General features: G+C 50.5%; 5 protein-coding genes across 5 annotated transcripts; 2 read left to right on the top strand and 3 right to left on the bottom strand.

Moving 5' to 3' along the window:
- Window positions 1-95: 95 nt before the first annotated feature.
- ALTATR162_LOCUS10198 (uncharacterized protein) lies at window positions 96-1,724 on the bottom strand (the record flags this gene model as incomplete). The annotated part of the gene is made up of 1 exon (XM_043317834.1): window positions 96-1,724. The coding sequence occupies one exon, from the start codon at window positions 1,722-1,724 to the stop codon at window positions 96-98; it is 1,629 nt and encodes a 542-aa protein (XP_043173769.1).
- A 1,595-nt stretch (window positions 1,725-3,319) lies between these two features.
- On the top strand, window positions 3,320-3,924 carry ALTATR162_LOCUS10199 (uncharacterized protein; the record flags this gene model as incomplete). Its single annotated transcript, XM_043317835.1, has 3 exons — window positions 3,320-3,441; window positions 3,539-3,810; window positions 3,860-3,924. The coding sequence occupies 3 exons, from the start codon at window positions 3,320-3,322 to the stop codon at window positions 3,922-3,924; spliced, it is 459 nt and encodes a 152-aa protein (XP_043173770.1).
- Window positions 3,925-3,952: 28 nt separating this feature from the next.
- Window positions 3,953-4,994, bottom strand: ALTATR162_LOCUS10200 (uncharacterized protein; the record flags this gene model as incomplete). Its single annotated transcript, XM_043317836.1, has 2 exons — window positions 3,953-4,680; window positions 4,730-4,994. 2 exons carry the CDS (start codon window positions 4,992-4,994, stop codon window positions 3,953-3,955), a joined length of 993 nt encoding a protein of 330 aa, XP_043173771.1.
- A 3,211-nt stretch (window positions 4,995-8,205) lies between these two features.
- ALTATR162_LOCUS10201 (uncharacterized protein) lies at window positions 8,206-15,095 on the top strand (the record flags this gene model as incomplete). The annotated part of the gene is made up of 3 exons (XM_043317837.1): window positions 8,206-8,581; window positions 8,633-8,904; window positions 8,958-15,095. 3 exons carry the CDS (start codon window positions 8,206-8,208, stop codon window positions 15,093-15,095), a joined length of 6,786 nt encoding a protein of 2,261 aa, XP_043173772.1.
- A 2,818-nt stretch (window positions 15,096-17,913) lies between these two features.
- On the bottom strand, window positions 17,914-19,362 carry ALTATR162_LOCUS10202 (uncharacterized protein; the record flags this gene model as incomplete). The annotated part of the gene is made up of 2 exons (XM_043317838.1): window positions 17,914-19,245; window positions 19,297-19,362. 2 exons carry the CDS (start codon window positions 19,360-19,362, stop codon window positions 17,914-17,916), a joined length of 1,398 nt encoding a protein of 465 aa, XP_043173773.1.
- Between the last annotated feature and the right edge of the window lie 279 nt (window positions 19,363-19,641).

Consider the following 19,641-nt stretch of genomic DNA (forward strand, 5'->3'; position numbering starts at 1 on the left):
ATAATCGTATATGTAAAACAAGGGCCCCATATTCTGGAAGCGAAAAAAACAAATCCGTACACAAACAAACACCGAAAGTCGGTAAAAACACCTTATCAACCTTCCATAACCAGCACACCCTCCCTCTCCAATCTCCTCAAACTATCGATATCGCCACCTGCCTCTATAACAGCCTTCATAGCTGCGCGACTAAGCTTCCGACGTTTATCAGCGGCTTCCTTCTCTCGTCGTGCTTTGGTCTTGCTGGATCCGCTAGGTGCCACGCCTGTGAGGATCTTGCGGCTGTCGTCTGGCGTAAAGTTTACGAAACCAACGCCGCCACCACTTGTGCTCGTTTGTCTTGAGGATTGTTGGGAAGCATTGCTGGATTTGCGTCTTGACGACGACTGGCTAGAGCGGTGGCTGGATGTGTGAGAGTGGCGGTGGAAGCGTGGTTCGGTACGTGGCGAAGGGGAACGCGAGACTGACTGAATGATAGAGGCAAACTGGTATTGCGTGTGGTTCGATTGCTTTTGGTGTGACGGCGTGTTATACATGGCACCATAGGTAGCCATATCAAACGAGGCTGAGGTTCTGGAGGCAGGGTAACCATTATGCATAGTGCCAAACACGTATGAAACCGGTTCGCAAGATATCCCTAATCCTTCTATCCCCATGTTCTGGCTTGTGGATTGTGAATTGTTGTGACTTAAGTTGTTCAGATGGGGAGGTTGACGGGCGGAAACGTTATCGTCCCACCAGTCTGCAGTATGAGTGCCGTTGGCAGAATCACACGAGGCTGGGAAGCCAAGATCTAGATCTGGCGATGTGTTAGGGTCCCACGTTGTCATAGATAACTGGAGGGAAGAGGGCGGGGTTTGCAAGGCTGAGAGAGCCGCACTTGGCGCGCTGGAAGATGCGGAAGCGAGCCCCATATTATCATCAAAGCCGCTGCCGATATTGCTGGCGACACCCATTGCTGGCGATGCGGTAGGTGTTAAATGGTAGTTGGGGAAGCCGGGACTGTTCGGTAGACATGAGTAGTCATCCGTGTAGGCCTGATGTTGGCCTTGAACGAAAAGTTCACTGCTGTTTTCCTTGGTTGATAGTGGGGGCGAAGCAATGCCATGTGACGAGGCTCTCACAAGAGAGGTCGTTGGAGTTTCCATCTTGCGGGTCCAGGTATTTCCAAGGGAAGGGTGGTATTGGGAGGATCGCATCATCTTTGTAAAAGTCGAAGCATGAGGTCTTTTAGAGGTCTTTGAAATGCCGCGGTGCCTCAATTGACTGTGAACAGACACAGCCTTTTTGACAGATCGTCCAGAAGTGTGGGGTCGGGATGTAGGAGGCTGAGAGATGGCCCTCGATTGCTTCCTCTCTAGTTCAAGGAGATCCTCAAAATTCAACAACTCGGAGTCGCTGAAAGAATCGTTTCCGATAGATGAAGTAACGTCAAAGGATGAGGTAGAATCTCTAGATGGAAACGAGGTTGAGTTTCGTTCGTACTTTTCGAGAGCCTTGTGCCAAGCAGCTTGCATTTCCCAATCGAGTATAGGCGCAGGGCCGAATAATTCGCTCTCATTCGACGAAGTTGAGTCAAAGAGATGCGTCAAATCATCCGAGCTTGGTCGTTTGGGTTTGCAATCGCTAAATGGGTTGAGCAAGTCCGTCTGAACATACTCTTCGAAGAGGCGGTCTAGGTCGACCACATCGACCTCTTTATCGCCAATCGGCCACATTGGCATAGTCTTAGTAGAGTGTCGGTGTAATAGCGATGTTGTGAAGTAATTCTGTCGCGTGCCTGCGTTTTGTGACCAGATAGTGGGTTAGGTGGATAAGCGAGGATTGTTGCAGCTGGTATAAGAAGAGTCGAGGAGTGGATGCGATGAGAGTAACACGGTACTTGTACCTCACTGATGAATGCACTGTAGTGGTTGCAAGCCCGCAGGAACAATTTCTGTAACGTGGCAATGATGCCTCATAACCAACGTGCTAAACAAACCAGACTAGAGACATTTATTTCTGCATCCAAATATGGCAGAATACCTTACCAGCCATCTCCTACTCGGTACACATTCCAGCTATACTTAGCGTACTAGGTCGGATCGGGATGACCTAGGGTTGCAATGGGGCATGGCCAAGCCCCTACCCTTTCGTTTCAGATAGTTTCGAGGCGTTCGCACCGCTGGGTCCCAAACACTATAAACCGACGACCAGGGTAGTTTAGCATTTCGTGACGACAGCAGGTGCGTGCTCATGCAGCCACGTACCGGACGTTGGGGTAAATTTCTTGGAGGCGTTGCCAATACCGCAGGTACCCGTCACACAACAATCGATTTGTATATATGATTCTTTGTTGTTCCATCTCTTTGTGTATGTCGAAGCTCCACCTGACCTGTGTGTGAGGTAGAGAGGCCGCCCTAGCGGTGGTTTCAGAATCAATGTCTGAGGTACCTGCGCAGTTGCACGAGTTGTAAAGGTGAGGTTATTGAGTAGGGCCCGTCAGTGACGACATCTTCATCGCAACGAGACAGTGTCGCCAGTCTAGTTACCGAGAGTTTAGAACTTAAGATACACGCATACCGCAAATATTCTTCAGTCAGTAATATTCACCCATGCTTAGAACCCTGGAGACACAGACTGATACCTCGGTGAAGTAGACGAGAAAAGGGTCAGAGGATGGTAGCGGTCCATAGAATGTGACCAGTAGAAGATCCAGGACAGTGGATGAAAGATACGCAGTTGGCTGAGTCTGGTACTTCCGTACAGGAACTGCGGCGGGGACAGTTTGATGCGTGCTGCTCATGTCATGAGCGAAAGAGCACCAGACATGTGCGTCGACCTTGGCGGCCATCTTCTAGTTTTGCTAGAAACCAGGGGCAAATTGATCGTCGGCTATGGATCATACATGACAGACGTTTTCAAAGCGACGCAACACTGCCGGGGTTCGCTTTTGCCCTCACTGGGTCGCGACGGCATTGTCCTCTGTATCGTGTCTTAATCGGCCCCGCGGCATGTGCCAGATTGATACGCTGTATCATTTTCCGGAAGGTATCTCGGAGTTTTGACGGGCAGCAAACGTCCGCTGTTGCGATAGTGATGATAATGGTGATGATAATGGTGGTGGTGGTGGTGGTGGTAGAAAGAGCGCCTTCACGATAGCAATGTGGTGTTGAGGCTTGCCCACGGTCGGTTTAGCGCGTCATCCGAACAGCTGTGGGACACTCGCGGGCCTCTGGGCATGACGACTGCGCCAACGCGACAAAGACGACATCTGCAATTCCAGCGTCGTTCTGTTGTCGCAATATCGTTTTCAAATTCCGAACTTTCCACCAGTACAATGGATCCCGACGCGCCCGTAACCAATGAGCCTCAACCCTCCATCTTCCGCTGGATCATAGGCTTCCTTATGGTTGGCGCGTGCTGGGGGCTCACGACGCCATTCATGCGAAAAGCTGCGATGTAAGCTTGGATCTCTATCATATTCTGCTAGCCTTTTCAACACTCTCTCGCAGCTCCAACCCATGATATGTTCAACAAGCTAACACGCATACGCCAGGAACTACACTCCACCGCAGCGCCCGGCCCTCACCGATCCGAACAACTCCTGGCTCAAGAAGAAAGTGCTCGGAGTACTTTACGCCGTCATCGGCGTCTTGAGCCGACCAGCATATGCGGTGCCGCTATTGTTGAACGTCACTGGTAGTGTATGGTTCTTCATATTGATTGGCAAAGCGGAGTTGAGTCTTACGGTGCCGATCACAAACTCGCTGGCCTTTCTGTTCACCGTATTAGGGGAGTGGTGGGCAGAGAAGAAGGTCATTAGCAGAGGTACGTTGTTTCGCTGACCTGGCTTGGGATGAAAACTAACAATGGAAAGACACCTGGATAGGCATGGCCTTCGTACTTGGTGGTATCGGATTGTGCGTCCAGAGCAAATCGTGAAACACCTATCAATATTGCTACATACCAGCTACCAGTCCTTCGCAAGTCTGTTGTTCGCGTCCATCCCGTTCGAGCCGTTTGTCCCCGACTTTCCCTCAAACAGCCTCGAGAATCCTTGCTCAGGCGGTTGCAACCAATTCCTCTCGTCGTACCTCTCTTCGCCCTCAATAACATGGAACGTATAAATATTTCGGCTCTTGTTGCTGGTATTCTTTTCGCTCTTGTGAAGAATGTTGCCATGGATGAGCACTAGAGTGCCGGCCTTGACCTCGCCCATGTCATACCTTTCCTCTTTCTCCACCATCTCGTACTCCTTTTCGCCGTTTGCTTCTTGCTTTATGCTCGTTGGGAACTTGGCGCCCTCATTGTCGATGAAGCCCGTGCCATTACCCGTCCGTACAAATCTCTTCTCGATAGCAGCACGCTTATGACTCCCAGCAGCGAAGCTTAGACATCCATTCTCCTGTGTCGCGTCCTCGAGCGCATACCACCACCCAACCGCGCTCGGTGGATCTGTATACAAGAAGGTGCTATCTTGATGTGGTGGAACTGCACCGCCTATCTCGGGCTGCTTGCAGATGACCATGGATTGCAGGACACGAGGGTCACGGAAACCGAGGGAGGACGCGATGGCGGCATTGCGGGCAGAAAGGGACATACTACGGAACGAAGGCGAGAGCTCGTGGAGATAGTGGCCGATCTTGTTAATGGCGCGGTGTTTCGGTTTCGTCAGCGAGCCAGACTTGTCGAAGGCATCTATTTACGTGTCAGTACACTCGTGATGGCTGCTGAATGCGTTACATACCCTCTTCGAAGAAGAATCGTACCTTATCGCCTGATTCCAAGAAGTAGCTGTCTCCAACGTGATCCGCGCCGTCATCGCCGCCAGTCGAGAACTTGGTCATGGGATGATCGTCCAGCGAGAAGTCGTTTAGCATCTTGTTTGTGTCTTCCAGCAACTGCTTAACCGTGTCTTGCGACAGCGCATCTGGTATCAGTAGATAGCCATTCTCGTTGAAGAAGGCGAGTTGCTTGGGCGTGAGCCCTTCTTCTGCGGTATGCGCAGTCATGTTGTGCTGAAAATTGGAGGAGCAGTACACAATGGTATGCAAAGCTATAAAAAAATCGGTGATGTAGGAGTAACTGTTATTCAGCTGCCGTATCCAGGCCGTCAGTAAGCGTCGGAGATGGCCGTAGACTGACGAGATGCCATGTGCTGCCCCGCTGTCGCCCCGCGTCGTGGGGTCTAATTCCGCTCCGAGCGATCCTCCAGGACGCGTCGAGATGTCAACATTTGTTAGCGACCAGCGTCCTCGTCCATAGCCTTACATCATCGATACCGACCACAGCACGTGGGCAATCCGAGAACCCTGCCGCAGGTCGGAGGACCTGCAGTGGTATGAAGCGATAGCTCGTCATACTGGTTCACTCTGCACAATAAAGAAGCACGGCTGTTCCCTGACACCAATACTACACGACTTATACTCTGCGCTAGAGACTCCAACCGTGGCCATACCACCTTCTCAAGAGGTAGGAGGCGAGTCCATCGAACTGCAGAGGAAAGATACGTCGGATTGTGTAGCTCCAGAATAGTTCACCTTGGCAGCGAAGTGGCACGCAATGACCTCCGCCGTCTCCGCACAACTATCACCCTTACATATGCGGCTCTTGCAATCCTGCGCATATACAATTCCCATGAAACGGGAGACGAAGAACCCGACACGTTAATACCTGAAACGACACGTGGTGGCTCAGCGGGTTTCTGATGGCTGCACGCACCTAGCCCTTTCACCCAGTTATGCACGACACAGGAATGACGGGACCTTGGATACGTCCGCCAGCCGAAGAGCAAACACTCTACTCACATCCCTGGCTACAGTTTGAAACAGTAGTGCTCCAGGCATGTTGGCAGCCATGTTTCAGAGGACTCAACCATCTGAGCAAACAAAAAAATGGGAAACGCGATGAGCACGTGTTGGTCAGATTGTCATGACACGCAGCTGTTCGCTCTGCATGTTGCGCAGTACTACGCCTTTCCGTCAATCGGTCCGCCATAACTCTCTTCCTCCGATATCCCTACATATCAGCCTGGTTCTCTACTTCCAGCCAAATTGGCCTGAAGTCAAGCATCTCGTGACATACAGTAAATGGTAAAAATCGCCCACGAGGGGTTTTCAAATAAAGGGAGCTCGTCTGACCACGGTGATTGGCTAGTGTAGCTAATCCACCCTTGCTGTTGCTATAAACACCACAAAGAACCTTGACCTGCACAAGCTGCGCACCCGACTCCAACAGTTTACTTCGAAACTATCAAAGAAGTCTTCACTTTGCCAACCGGACACTCCTATCAGTCGCCGAGCGGACAGAGGCGTACCACATTGGGCTCCATCAACCAGTTCCCATCGCGCCAACGTCTATGCCTCAAGGCTATAGGACGACGATTATCCAATATATTGCCTATTCTTGAAACCGTTTCGTTCAAAGCCACGGAAGCTTCCGCATGCCAATTGGGGATATGTGGGAATGCAAGCAGGAGCAAGTTACGATATGAAGTGTATCAACCACTGGGGTACAAGAGTAGGTGGTTTTAATTCATCTATGCAACTGTACGACTTGAAGCTCTCGCCTCTAACAACCTCTCCGATATTGACGAACACGAGCCGTTATCAAGGTTCAATTTATGTTCTTGTGATGCGACTCAACATACTTTCCACCCCTCGAGGGTGACACATAACAGGACGTTGCGAATACCGCAAAATGCGGGGTCATGTTTGAGGTCATCAATGGGCAGGAGCATCTGCTACGTTTTAAAACATCGACTCAATCTACACAATGGCTTTCCAGGTGGTCGTGTATGAGACATGCTAGAGACTAAGGGCATGAACATGGTCAGATGTGCATTTCTAGATCTTGGCACGATACTCCAGAACACCTTCTACCTTGTTACGAGTATTCGGCTAGCTTTGAAACAACGATCAGAACTTGATGAGCTATAATGCATATCCGGTGATGTTCGAAACATCACCTGGACATGTCACGTGGACGCCTCGAGGCGCATTCCAGTTATATGTAAGCAGACGCCATACGGCAGTCCGGAGCTTCAATGGCCAAGCCAGGCGTACCACAGCCAAGTCGTCTTACACGAGGCACCCGGCATCAAACACATGAAGAGCTTAGGGCGTAGTAATGCTGGTATATGCGAGCCGGCCGAGCGGGTACGCAATATACCAACCAAAAGGTTTGAGCGACTGGGTACCATGTCATCCTGTATGGTTCAGTATGCACTCTATGCGCTATGTAATGTGACTGCGTAACACGAGCGCTGCCTTCTACTAGACAACACGGGATTTCGATGACCGAGGAGCCTATCATCGCAGCTGGTGGCCTTAGCGAGTGCGCTAAGTCGTAAAGTCTTACCTCGAATGTCCCATGTCGACCACGGCGAATGCGAGATTGCATAGCTGCATGGCCCCGGGAATGAGATCCTATAATCACTGGCTCGTCATTCTCTTCCAGTGGTCGATCACCCACAAGTGACTTGCGCCCTCACCTTTCGTCTTACGAACACACTCTGACTTTGATGACTGGATGGGGAATTTTCATGGCTGACAAAGTCTTGTCGTTGTACCTGTGTATGGGAAATTCTAGACCCAAGTCCTTGGCGTAGTCGTATCTGCGCAATTTTGTGTCCAAGCAAAGAAATAAGCCTGGATGCGGGTAAGACGCCGTCTACACCAGCCTAGCCGTATACGGAAGACCACCGCGTGGGTCTTCTTCCTTCGACCGCCAAGTGTTGGTCTCTAGAGTGCTAACTATCGAATCACCACTGTTTGCGGGATCAGTTTCCTTCATGGTGCCGGTAGTCTGGGAAGTGCGCAGTGGGGAAGAGGCGCCCTCACGCATCACCTAGTGTACCCTGTGTGAAATTGGACGGAAGCGCAACTGAGCAAGAGCTGTCCTTCCAAATCCGCCTCCTACTCCGAACTTCAAGGTTTTCCGGTTGGTATCGAATCCGCATGACGTGGGGCCCGGAGTCTTTGGCCATCCGACCAGTACGCAACAGTGTACAATTGACTCAATCAACGCCTAATGCACGCTGTGTGTAGATGGGCTCAGTAACCACTCACTCGCCATTGTAGTAATCACCCCGCATTCCCGAACGCCCTGCTACATGTCAATTGCAACTCCACTATATATAGGCAGTGAGACGCTCATTAACCATCACAACCTGACCTTGGTTGAGATACTCGCCACTATCCAGACCAACAAATCCTTTTCAATATGGATGACTCCGTCGATTCCAGAGAACCCTCCATGGCGCCCTCAAACCGACCCAACAGCGTGGAGCCTATCGCTATTGTGGGCTTTGGTTTCAAATTTCCCCAAGATATCACAAGCGCTGAGAGCTTATGGAAGTTACTCATAGAGCGCCGATCTACCATGACCGAGATTCCTAAGAACCGATGGAACATAGATGGTTTCTATAAAGAGCATGGCCATCGACCTGGTACTGTTAAGAATAGAGGTGGGCACTTTCTTGCGGACGACCCTGCCCGCTTTGATGCCCCTTTCTTCTCTATTCAGCCTGCGGAGGCGGAGTGTATGGATCCCCAACAGCGGCTTTTACTTGAGACGAGCTATCATGCTCTTGAAAACGGTACGTAACTTCCCACTTATTACCGTAGCTAGCACTAACCTTCGTTGATAGCCGGTATCCCTATGCAAGCAGCCATGGGAACCAGGACTTCTGTTCACGTTGGCTGTTTACTCCAGGAGTACAGCCAGATCTCTCAACGAGATGCCCAGATGCCTGGAGACTACCGTATCGTAGGGTCCAGTGGATTGGCTATGTTGGCTAATCGTCTGAGTTGGTTCTATGACTTCAGCGGACCGAGCATGACAGTTGATACAGCTTGCTCAGGTGGGCTCGTCGCCTTCCACCTAGCATGTCAGGAGCTACTAGCTGGCAGTGTGGATATGGTAATTTGACTATTTACCCCGTTCGCCATGACTCGACTGACTAAAGATTGCAGTCACTTGTTTGTGGTAACAACTTGTGCCTACTCCCAGATTCAACAGCCCTCTTAAGCAGCCTCAACATGATGTCTAAAGACAGTGTCTGTTATTCTTTTGATGAGCGCGCATCAGGTTACGCCAGGGGTGAAGGCTTTGGTGTACTAATTCTCAAGCGACTCGACAAAGCCATCGCGGACGGAGACACTATTCGGGGTGTCGTACGCTCAACAGGTTGCGGTCAAGACGGGAACACAGCAAGCATCACCGCGCCCAGCCAATCTGCCCAGGAGCGGCTTATTCGCGAGACGTATGCACGTGCAGGTCTTGATCTCGATAACACGCGGTATTTTGAGGCGCATGGCACAGGTACCCCAGTGGGAGACCCTTGCGAAGCTGCAGCTATCAACAACGTATTCTCCTCTCGAACGCCGGAAGACCCCATCTTCGTTGGTGCCCTCAAATCTAACATGGGTCATCCTGAAGGCGCTAGTGGTATTGCGGGCGTTATTAAGACGCTTCTTGTATTAGAAAAAGGCATCATACCACCCAATGTGTACCCTGAGCGTATCAATCCGGCTGTTACAGCGGCTGGTCCTAATTTGAAGTTTCCGCTCGTGCCGGTAACCTGGCCTACGAGTGGTATTCGCCGTGCGAGCGTGAATTCCTTCGGTTATGGGGGTACGAACGCCCACGTCGTTCTAGACGATGCGCTGAGCTTTCTTCACGAGCATGGTCTGACTGGCAAACACTGCACTGAACTTCTTCACGATAGCAAAGGAGCCATTCAACCAGTTACCTCTGGCGCCCTCAAGGTCAATGGCGAGGACGACGGCCATAGTACGGGTAGCAACGAATCTTCGGAAGTCTTCACAGATGATACTCCATCTGATGTCACGGACGATCACGAAACCGCCCCGAAGCTATTAATACTATCTGCATTTGACGAGCGCGCGGTCCAGCGATCTATCATCGCCTTTGAAGAGTGGAGGCGCAAACATGTAGACGGTGAGAGTGATCAACAACTTCTCAATGATCTCGCATACACGTTGGCTGAGAAGCGAACATCATTCCCATGGAAGACGGTCTGCCTCGCTTACCCGAACTCGCAGTCACAACTCTCCTGGTCTGCTCCTGCGCGAATTAGACAGCGAGTGAACTTGTGTTTCGTCTTCACCGGTCAAGGTGCACAGTGGCACGGAATGGGCCGCGAACTCATGATGTATGCACCTTTCCGCAACGCCATGATTGGAGCGGATCGATACTTCAAGTCACTTGGTAGTTCATGGTCCCTCATCGAAGAACTATATCACAAGTCGAAAGAAGACTCGGCCATTCACCGGCCGGAGCTTAGTCAGCCTATCTGCACCGCTCTACAGGTAGCCATTCATGAATTGTTGACTTCTTGGAAGGTTTGCGCCTCAATATCTATGGGTCACTCCTCGGGCGAGATCGCTGCCGCCTACGCCAGTCGTACAATCTCACAGGAGTCTGCTTGGATGATCGCTTACTTCCGAGGGCTAGCGGTTGCGATCACTCAGACTCTCGCCCCTTCCCATGGCGCCATGATAGCTGTCCAGGCTCCCCTTGACGCTTGGAAACATATCATGGACAAGCAGAATGCTGAAAATCCCAATGATCCTATTGTTATCGCCTGCTACAACAGCTCAAATAGCTTCACACTTTCGGGTACACATACCACAGTCCACCAGATGGCTGTGACTCTTAAGGAAGCAAACATAGAAGTCCATGTTCTCAAGATCGACGTTGCTTATCATTCTCATCAAATGAAGCCAGTTGCTGGTGTCTACGGGAAGCTCCTCCGGACGATCGACCCTGGCGAACAACTAGAGGTTGAACCGTCGTTTGTCTCGACCGTCACTGGGAAGCATGTTCAGCGACTGAACGAGCTACAAACTTCGGAATACTGGCAAAATAATCTTACTGAGCCAGTGAGGTTTTCAGCCGGTTTCCAAAGTATATGTGCGCGACAAGATGCGTCGACATTCTTCTTTCTTGAGATCGGCCCTCATTCCGTTCTGCGTTCTCCGCTGAGCGACCTGCTCAAAGAAATGGGAAGGGATGTTGCGATTGACTACAGCTCTGTGTTACGTCGTGACCGTGCCGCCGATATTACAGCTCTGGAATGTGCAGGAAAGCTCCACACCATCGGTGCAACTATCGACATAGCTGCAGTTAACAGGCAGAGCGACACTAGCCCCAGATTTCTAACTTCGCTTCCGTGTTATCAATTTGAAGATAAAAGAAAGTATTGGCTCGAAGGCCGAACAAGCGTTCAGTACCGCCAAACACAGTTCGTGCATCATGAGCTTCTTGGCTCGCGCACCCCCGATTGGAACGAGCATGAAGCACGTTGGACAAACCGTATCCTTCTAGACCAATCCCCATACCTTAAAGATCATCAAATCAACGGTCTTTGCCTCATGCCCGCTGCGGGGATGCTTACGATGGCCATCGAAGCCACGCGCCAATACTATGGTCAACGAGCTGGGAGCCCGTCTGGTTACAAGCTCAAGGACGTCAAGTTTACTAAAGCTATGACGCTTTCGGCGGATCCTCGCGGTACTGAGATACAGCTCACGCTTCGGCCAGCGGTAGTCGAATCACGTGATGTGCAGCCAAGTAGTCTATGGGATCAGTTCTCCATCTTCGTTTACGAGGATGGCGGATGGCACTCGTGCTGTACTGGATTCATTACAATCGAATACAGTGACCGTAACGACACCTTTCGACAGCTCGACGAGTGTGCAAAGGCGATGGAAGAGAAGAAGCAGGCCTTTCTTGCAGCTTCAGACGAATGTCGCATCAATATCGACAGCGCTGATATCTACAGTGCCTTCAATCAGGCTGGTCTTGCATACGGTTCAACATTCAAGGGCATGCGCAACGTCAAGTGGGATCAGCGCAACCAGGCTACGGGTACAATTGGTATTCGAGACTGGCAGACGCATGCGAAATTCAGTTACAGCGATCCGCATCTTATTCATCCAGCTGCATTGGATACTATCCTGCAGATAACGTTTCCAGCGTACTCCATCTACGCTAAGGACTCATCAGCTACCACCGTGCCGACGGGGTTCAGCAACGCCTGGTTCTCTGCCAACCTGATGCGCGATCCGTCGGATGCGCAGGATGTGTCAGTGCATGCGAAAGTATCTGGACGTGGGTTCCGCAACAAGCTCTTTTCCATCACTGCAGCGTTCGCTGATACCCAGGAACTCTGCTTTTACGGCGATCTAGAGACTTCCACCATTGGTCGCAACGGCCCACTAATGGACAAGAAAGACGCGCCTCGGAGCTTATATTCGATTGACTGGAGGCCGGCCAATCTAGATCGCATCACGGATGAGTCTCCTTCGTCGATACCCTCTAAATCCTGCGTCCATGTTGTCTATGATGAGTCGAATCCCTTACAGGTAGACTTGATGCAAGCTCTTCGCCGAATATTGTCAGCACAAAACCATATCGGCGTAGCTTTAGCGACATGGAGCTCCATCACCGAGCATGAGCTTGACAAGGCTACCTGTATTTTCCTCCCTGGTTTAGACGGGAGCTTGCTTCGGCACATGCGAGAAGACGAACTCGAGAAACTTAAGAGCCTGCTGTCGAAAACTAATACCGTTCTGTGGATCACATACCAACATCAAACCCTTGACCAGAGCCCTACCGAGGGCCTAGTGTCAGGACTCGTGCGTACACTGGCGACGGAATCTGAGGATTACCGGCTCGTAAGCATTAGCCTCAATCCGGAGGCTGGGCTTGACACTGTCGCTACCAACATCATGAAGGTTAGCAATACGCTGTTAGAAGCACAAATTGACCCAGAAGACGAATACTGCGAGATCAACGGCCTTTTATGCACTCCTCGTGTGATCGACGACCCAGAGCTCACCGCCCAAGCGCTATCAACTGAGAGTGCTGCAGTCACTGTTACCAAGCCTTGGAGCGAGCTAGACAACCCAAAGCTGACCATCGGTGCCGCAGGTGTCCTCAGCACACTGCATTATGAACAAGCTCTATCCCAAATTGGAGAGCTTGCGCCAGATGATGTCGTTGTTGAAGTCAAGGCAGTTGGTCTCAACAATCGGGACGTCTTAGTAGCGCTTGGCCAGATCCACGACGAAGTGTTTGGAAGCGAAATTGCTGGAGTTGTGGTACGCACTGGGTCATCGCAGGATGCAGGATTTCAGATTGGTGATCGCGTCTTCGGCGTGACACGAAATGGTGCCGCGCAACTTGCTCGCTGTCAAGTCTCACAGCTGCAGAAGATCCCAGATAGCATGGGCTTTTGTGAGGCCGCAGCCTATCCTGTGGCTTTCTGCACTGCTTACTATAGCTTGATGCAGTGCTCTAGTATAGAGAGCGGCGACTCAATCTTGATTCACGACGCTGCTAGTGTGCTAGGTCGAGCGGTTATCAAAATGGCCGCTCTTCACGGGTATACAAAGATTTTTGCGACTGTAAGCGCGGCCGACGAAGCTTCTCTCTTGGAAGACACTCTGGGCGTTCCAAAGTCGAACATATTCTCCACAGACAGCCTGGATTTCCAACATGGCATCCGCCGTCTGACGGACGGACAAGGCGTCGCGATCGTAGTGGGCTCTGAAAATCGTTTGCGAGATTCTTGGCCGTGTATTGCCCCATTCGGACGCTTTGTCGGAGTTGGAGAGAAAGATGTCTTTCATTCGACCGCCAATGGCTCAAAGGAGGTCGTGCTACCACATACAACGAAGAACATTGCTTTCGTCAGTGTCAACTTTCAAGACCTAGCAGAGAGCCATATATTTACAGGCATATTCGACAATGTGTTAACGTTTATGAAAGCTGGCAAGATCACCATGGCTTCACCTCCGACCGTGTTCAAGCAGAGCAAAATTGAGCACGCTTTCCGGTGTATCAAGGACGTGGAAACAGTTGGCAAAGTAGTAATCGAGATGGACAGTGATGAGGTTGTGGAAATGGAACTGGCGCCAAGCTCTATGAAGCCACTTTTCCACCCAGATGCCAGTTACCTCGTCGCCGGTGCATTCGGGGGTATAGGTAGGAGCATCGTTAGATGGATGGTCCAGCGCGGAGCTAAGCATCTGATCCTTCCATCCCGATCTCCAGTTGAGAATACCGGATTGGACCGCGATCACTTCCTGCAGGAACTGAAAGCACAAGGTGCGGACGTATATGCACCAGTGTGTGATATTGCCGATCATGATCAGCTCAAGGAGATGCTCGCTTCCTTCAATGGCCTTCCGGCGATCAAGGGATGCATTCAAGCAGCAATGGTGATGCGAGACTCTTCCTTCGCAAAGATGTCGATCGAGAAGTGGCACGAGTCACTCGCGCCCAAGGTAGATGGTTCTTGGAACTTACACCAGCTCTTACCAACTAACCTCGACTTCTTCGTCATGTTGTCGTCTTCAACTGGCATCATGGGCTCATTCGGTCAGTCGAACTACACAGTTGGCAATACGTACCAAGATGCATTAGCTTCACATCGAATGCGCCATGGCCAACGTGCTCACACTCTCGCTCTCAGCATGGTAACAGGTGTCGGCTACGTCGCCCAGAACGAGCAAGTACAAGCTCTGCTCCGCGTGCGTGGAATGCTAGAGGAAGTACCCATGGATGACATCTACAAGCTTCTTCAGTTTTGCTGCGATCCTGATCGTGTCGATACTAGCACAGTCAGTTCCCAAATCATCACACCCTTGACTTTGCCGGCTGATCTTCGCTCGATGGGCATTGTCGCGCCTCTCGGTAGTACGCGACCAATCTACCACTACCTTGATACGCTTCCCTCACGCTTTTCATCTGACACCGCGTCCGCCGAAGCCAAAAATAGGCCTTCGTATAAGCTCGCCGAAGCCACGTCGCTTGGTCAGGCTACAGACATTGTAGTTGAAGCTATACAAACTCAGCTGTCCAGTCTTCTCGTCGTTAGCAAAGATGACATCGACCCTCAAAAAGCGATATACCGGTACGGTGTGGACTCGCTGGTAGCGGTGGAGATGCGCAATTGGTTTTCGAAGGCCATCGGGGCGGACGTTGGAACTGTGGATATCATGAGTGATATCAGCATATGGTTGTTGGCGGTCAAGGTTGCTGGGAAGAGCAAGTTTGTGAAGGATGAGTTGAAAGAGTAAGGTCAGGGTTGTGCAATTTGTGGGGTAGGCAGGTCTCGAATGCATCCGTCGAGACACTAGTTGTTCGTAGCGCGTTGGGTATCGACCCAAGTAATGTGTTTTTGCGTTTTACTCTTGATTGTACCTTTTCGGCCCTCTCATGCCCTTCTGTTGCGGCCCAGTCCACACCGTAATTCATGTTCACGAACGCTGTTTCTACCTCATCGTCGCGTTATGTCCCCCGCAAAACCAAGCTTTGCTTTGATGGCAGAGGAGGATACGATTACATTTCTAGCTGCTCACTAAAGGTTGTTATTGTCGTTGTTAACTAGTATTGGGCCCTTAACTATATGACGTCAATAGACACGAAGCTGTTGATGGTGACGATATGGCGGCTTAAACGTGGCTTATCGAGTCATGGTCGCTAGAAATATCGAGGCGGAGATAGGTAGTGTAAAGAGGCAGGTATTAAGATTTACGGTAGCGGCGACGATCATGTGTGACGAGATGAAAGCCCATGCATGACAACGTGGGTGCACAGACACGCCTCGCAAGAAAATAAAACTTAGCGAACATGCCAACAGAACTATTTCCCGATACACTTGAGTAAATCGGATGTGTGCGTAGCAAATTTCATGCACGTCGGAAAAGAATAGCTTTGGCAGAAACTTTTGGCAGTACCCAACAACTCCAAATGATTACAACGACAACCCAACTTCGCGATTGTAACACTACTCACTCCCTAGCAGAATGTGTATTATGCTAAATCAGCCACTCTTGCACGCTGTCATTTACTTACCTACATAGGTAAGTATAAAGAAGTTTCAAGCTTTGACCATTTCCCGTTGTAGGTTAAAGGCGGCAGAGGCGTTCCCGAAGAGGAATTCGCCACTGAAAACCAACCGTAATTGCCGGTACACACATGTATGCTCCTGAGGAGGTGTTCCTAGTTGAGGCCCAGGACTTGCGATAGAAGCGCTAAACGGAGATCTGTGCCTGATCCAGCGAAGGTCGACTAGGTTTACTCAAGCACAACACTCCGAAAACTGCAAGGGTCTTGGGTACCTCTCAGTCCAGCCTTGCTTTCAGCTTGAGCGTAGCAGCGCCACGAAACCCACACCTAAGTTGACACGGTGAAGCAACCAGCACCTGTCATGTATATATATGGCGTGAACTTGCATCCCTTTTGGTACTCATATCCAACAAGGCCACTTCATCAGGATGCAGCTCAGTACGCTTCTAATCTCGCTTCTCTCGGTAGCAACCGCAACCGCCGACATCAGTTGCGCACCTCAGATTGCACCTGCCTCTTGTTCTGCCCTTGCTACAGGCGGTCTACTTTCACCGCGTGGTGCAAAAGTTGACTGCAAAGTTGTTAAGGGTGCTTTGGGACTCTTGAAAGGACTGGGCGCACCAGCATCTTCTTTCTGCAAGTCCTACTTACGTGTTCCTGGCACGACGACAATTGCAGCGACTGTTACCCCGGCACTAAGGTAAAAGACGTTTCTGCATCTATGAATGGCTAGTGATCATCAAAGCTAACGAGCATTGGTATAGTACCGTCAATGTGGTAGTCACCATCGTTGAGACCACTACAGTCTACGCATTTAACGGTTTCCCCAAACGTTCTAATGCAGCCCCCATGGCTGCCCAAGTCCATGACATTAAAGCTCGCACTATTCCTAAAGGATTACAAAGATATGCAGCCGCAGAGATATCTTCCGCGTGCGCCTGTCTCAAACTCTCACCGTCAAAAACGGTCACTCGAACAACTACAGCTCCAACGCCGGTATGTCTTGCTATCTTTATATGTGTTCCTATCTTGTGAGCTAACTTGTTGTTTATCTACATTACCACACAGAGCGGTACAACAACTCTGATAGCAACGATCACAACATGCCGCGCCCAGGGCGGACCCTGCGACTGGAATGACCCAGGAGCGTGCTGTAATATGGCTTGCTCTTGTAATGGCCCCAGTGGACCCGTCAGTACATGCCTTTAGTAGTGGCTAGATAGATTACAAGAGTAATACGTTTGTCATTACATTGTCCTACACGAACCCTACCCTGGAGACGCCACATGGTTATTGCGCATTGATTCGGCCTCAACTCCCGGCAAAGATCGCGCCAACGCATGACACTCGGAACATGAGCGTGTTTCGGTGCAACTACGACTTGAACGAGGAGATTCTCAAAGATTTGGTACAATATGAAGACATGTTGAACGCCAAAAACGTTTGTGTGAATGTGTATTGTTTCAATTGCAGAAATGCTGGAAGGACTTTTAGTCAGCTGCTGGGTAAGATAACAAAGTAGCCACCATCGCCATGGACTTGCGAAGAAGTGTTAAGATAGCGTCTGATCAAAGTACTCCAGGAAGAGTACGAGCATATAAAGAATAGTTTAGGCGTTTAATTGAGGTACAAGGTGGGAAAGGGGCCTCGGCTTGTCGCCTTGCGTGAAGAGGACATGAGCCAGAAATCGTATCGCCGCAACTAGATGACCGCTGCAGTCCACGAAGGGCACATGTGAATCAGATATCGGTTCAAAGGTAGACCTAACCGTATATGTAGAGCTTGGATGTCTTCTTACTCTCCAAGGAACTTTTTATAGTGTATGAGACGATTATTGATGCATTAAAATGTTCAGATATCTATCGGAGGGAGGTCAGAGACTGTAGTCTTCTCAGTGGGGTATGCCGTCAACAACTAGCGGCCGCTATGCTAAGACATCTATCCCCATGGCCGGCACTCAGGCGGCACATTCAATCCAGTACCACAGCAATCCGCATAAGGATCAACTAAATAGGATCATCAGCGCTGTTAATCATCTACTATCACCTATTTCACAAAAGGATCATAAAACATCATACCTGGTTCCACAGTCCCATTCACTTCCATCAACCCATATTTCTCGCAAGCCGACATGCCAACCATTTCTTCTCTCCACTCGCCGATAGCAACCTGCGGGCCAACAACGCTTTCAAAGCATCTCAGCTGCGGACAAAAGCCCAGTATCTCCTGAAACCGACCTGGGAGCCAAGATTTGGCCAAGTGGACCTCGCAGTCAATATGAAGAGTATGGAGTTGTGGTCCAACGGTGCTGCAAACTTTGGTGACTGCTGTGTCAAAGCCCGGGACGTATACATGCGACGTTTCACCAGCCACCAGTGTCAAATCCTTCAACTGCGGTAAGTTGTCAAGAAAGCTTTGAAGGATGTTGTGATTGATGGAGGAGGGGTTGAAGCGAAGTGTGTGGAGCTTCGGCACTAAGCCTGTAATCTCCGGCAGCAAGTGTTCGGCGTCGGATGAACCCAGATTGAGGACACGCATCTCACTCCAATCCATAGCATATGACCAGTCACTGCAGTGCTTGGCGCTGAGTTCATAAGCAGGCTCATAGCTGCCACCTTGTAAGATGACAAGTTCCTCGAGCGTGGGAAATTTATCAGTTTCCTCGAATCGAAAATTGAATGGACCGGCAGCCCAAGCCATGGTTTCTTTGAATTGAGTTTTTGCTCCTTCCGACTGAGGTTCAAGTCTGATAAGACGCAATCGTAAGACCTTGAGGTTGCCGCCTCGAACCAAAAGGGTTTTAAGATAAGTCAGTTCACAAATCCCTTCCTCAAGGTGGTATATCCCCCGGTGAGTACAGCTGACGGTCAAGTCGAGAGTGTGAAGTTGGGGTGATGATAAAAGGGCTTCGTCAAGAGGATAACCTTGGCGGTTGCAGCTGGTGACCATGAGGTGGACGGAAGGATGGTCACAGTGGAGAGCAGCGAGGACAGACGAGGGGATAGGATGATTGGCGTTCCAACTAAAGGATGTGAGGTTTTTTGCACTTTTCATGATACGCAGAATCGTCTTGGCGGAGACAAATGTTTTGTCAACATTCGATGGTACCACCAGATGGCGCACCAGATTCGCGAGCCTACCCTTATGCCGCTCAAGACTCTCGATGATGCTCGCGGGATCATTGTCACGTTGTCTCTTGAGTATACCGGAGAAAATATTGCGAACATGCCGCTCAAGGCTGTGTGTAATACTCAGAGGAGTGCTGGAATTTCGTTGCTTACGAGCGCCCAGGGCGAGAGTTCGGAACATGAAAGGCTCGCATTGGATGCGACATGCATGTGAAACAAGACTAAGCGACACGTAGTCTGAGTGCGAGAGCTATGTGGATGGTAAGTGTGTGCCATGATGTCTGGTCGTGTTGAAGCGTACTTGTTCAAGAATAAGGCAATGTATGTCTGTGGGTAGACTCGGTAGTCTCAACTTGATTTCGTTCATGACGGGCAATCGCAGTATAGAGAGAGGAAGTCACTGTGTACAATTTGGTAGCGTCGTGCGAAGAGAATGCAGACGATTTTGTCTCCTATGCAAGGCCGGGTTAGTATCTTTGAGCTTTACGGTAATAAAGTTGCGAGGCTGTGACTCTCGTGTTGCATATTGTGGCGTTGTGGCTGGCGTTGAGGCAGACGCCGGGCGATAAGCTGCGCCACATCATGTGCCTGAGCCCAGAGAATGGGTCAGGAGATGCCATATGCCATGCCGCTGTATTGGAACGTG

Source organism: Alternaria atra, assembly GCF_907166805.1.
Source record: "Alternaria atra isolate CS162 genome assembly, contig: 32, whole genome shotgun sequence".
Lineage (NCBI taxonomy): Eukaryota > Fungi > Ascomycota > Dothideomycetes > Pleosporales > Pleosporaceae > Alternaria > Alternaria atra.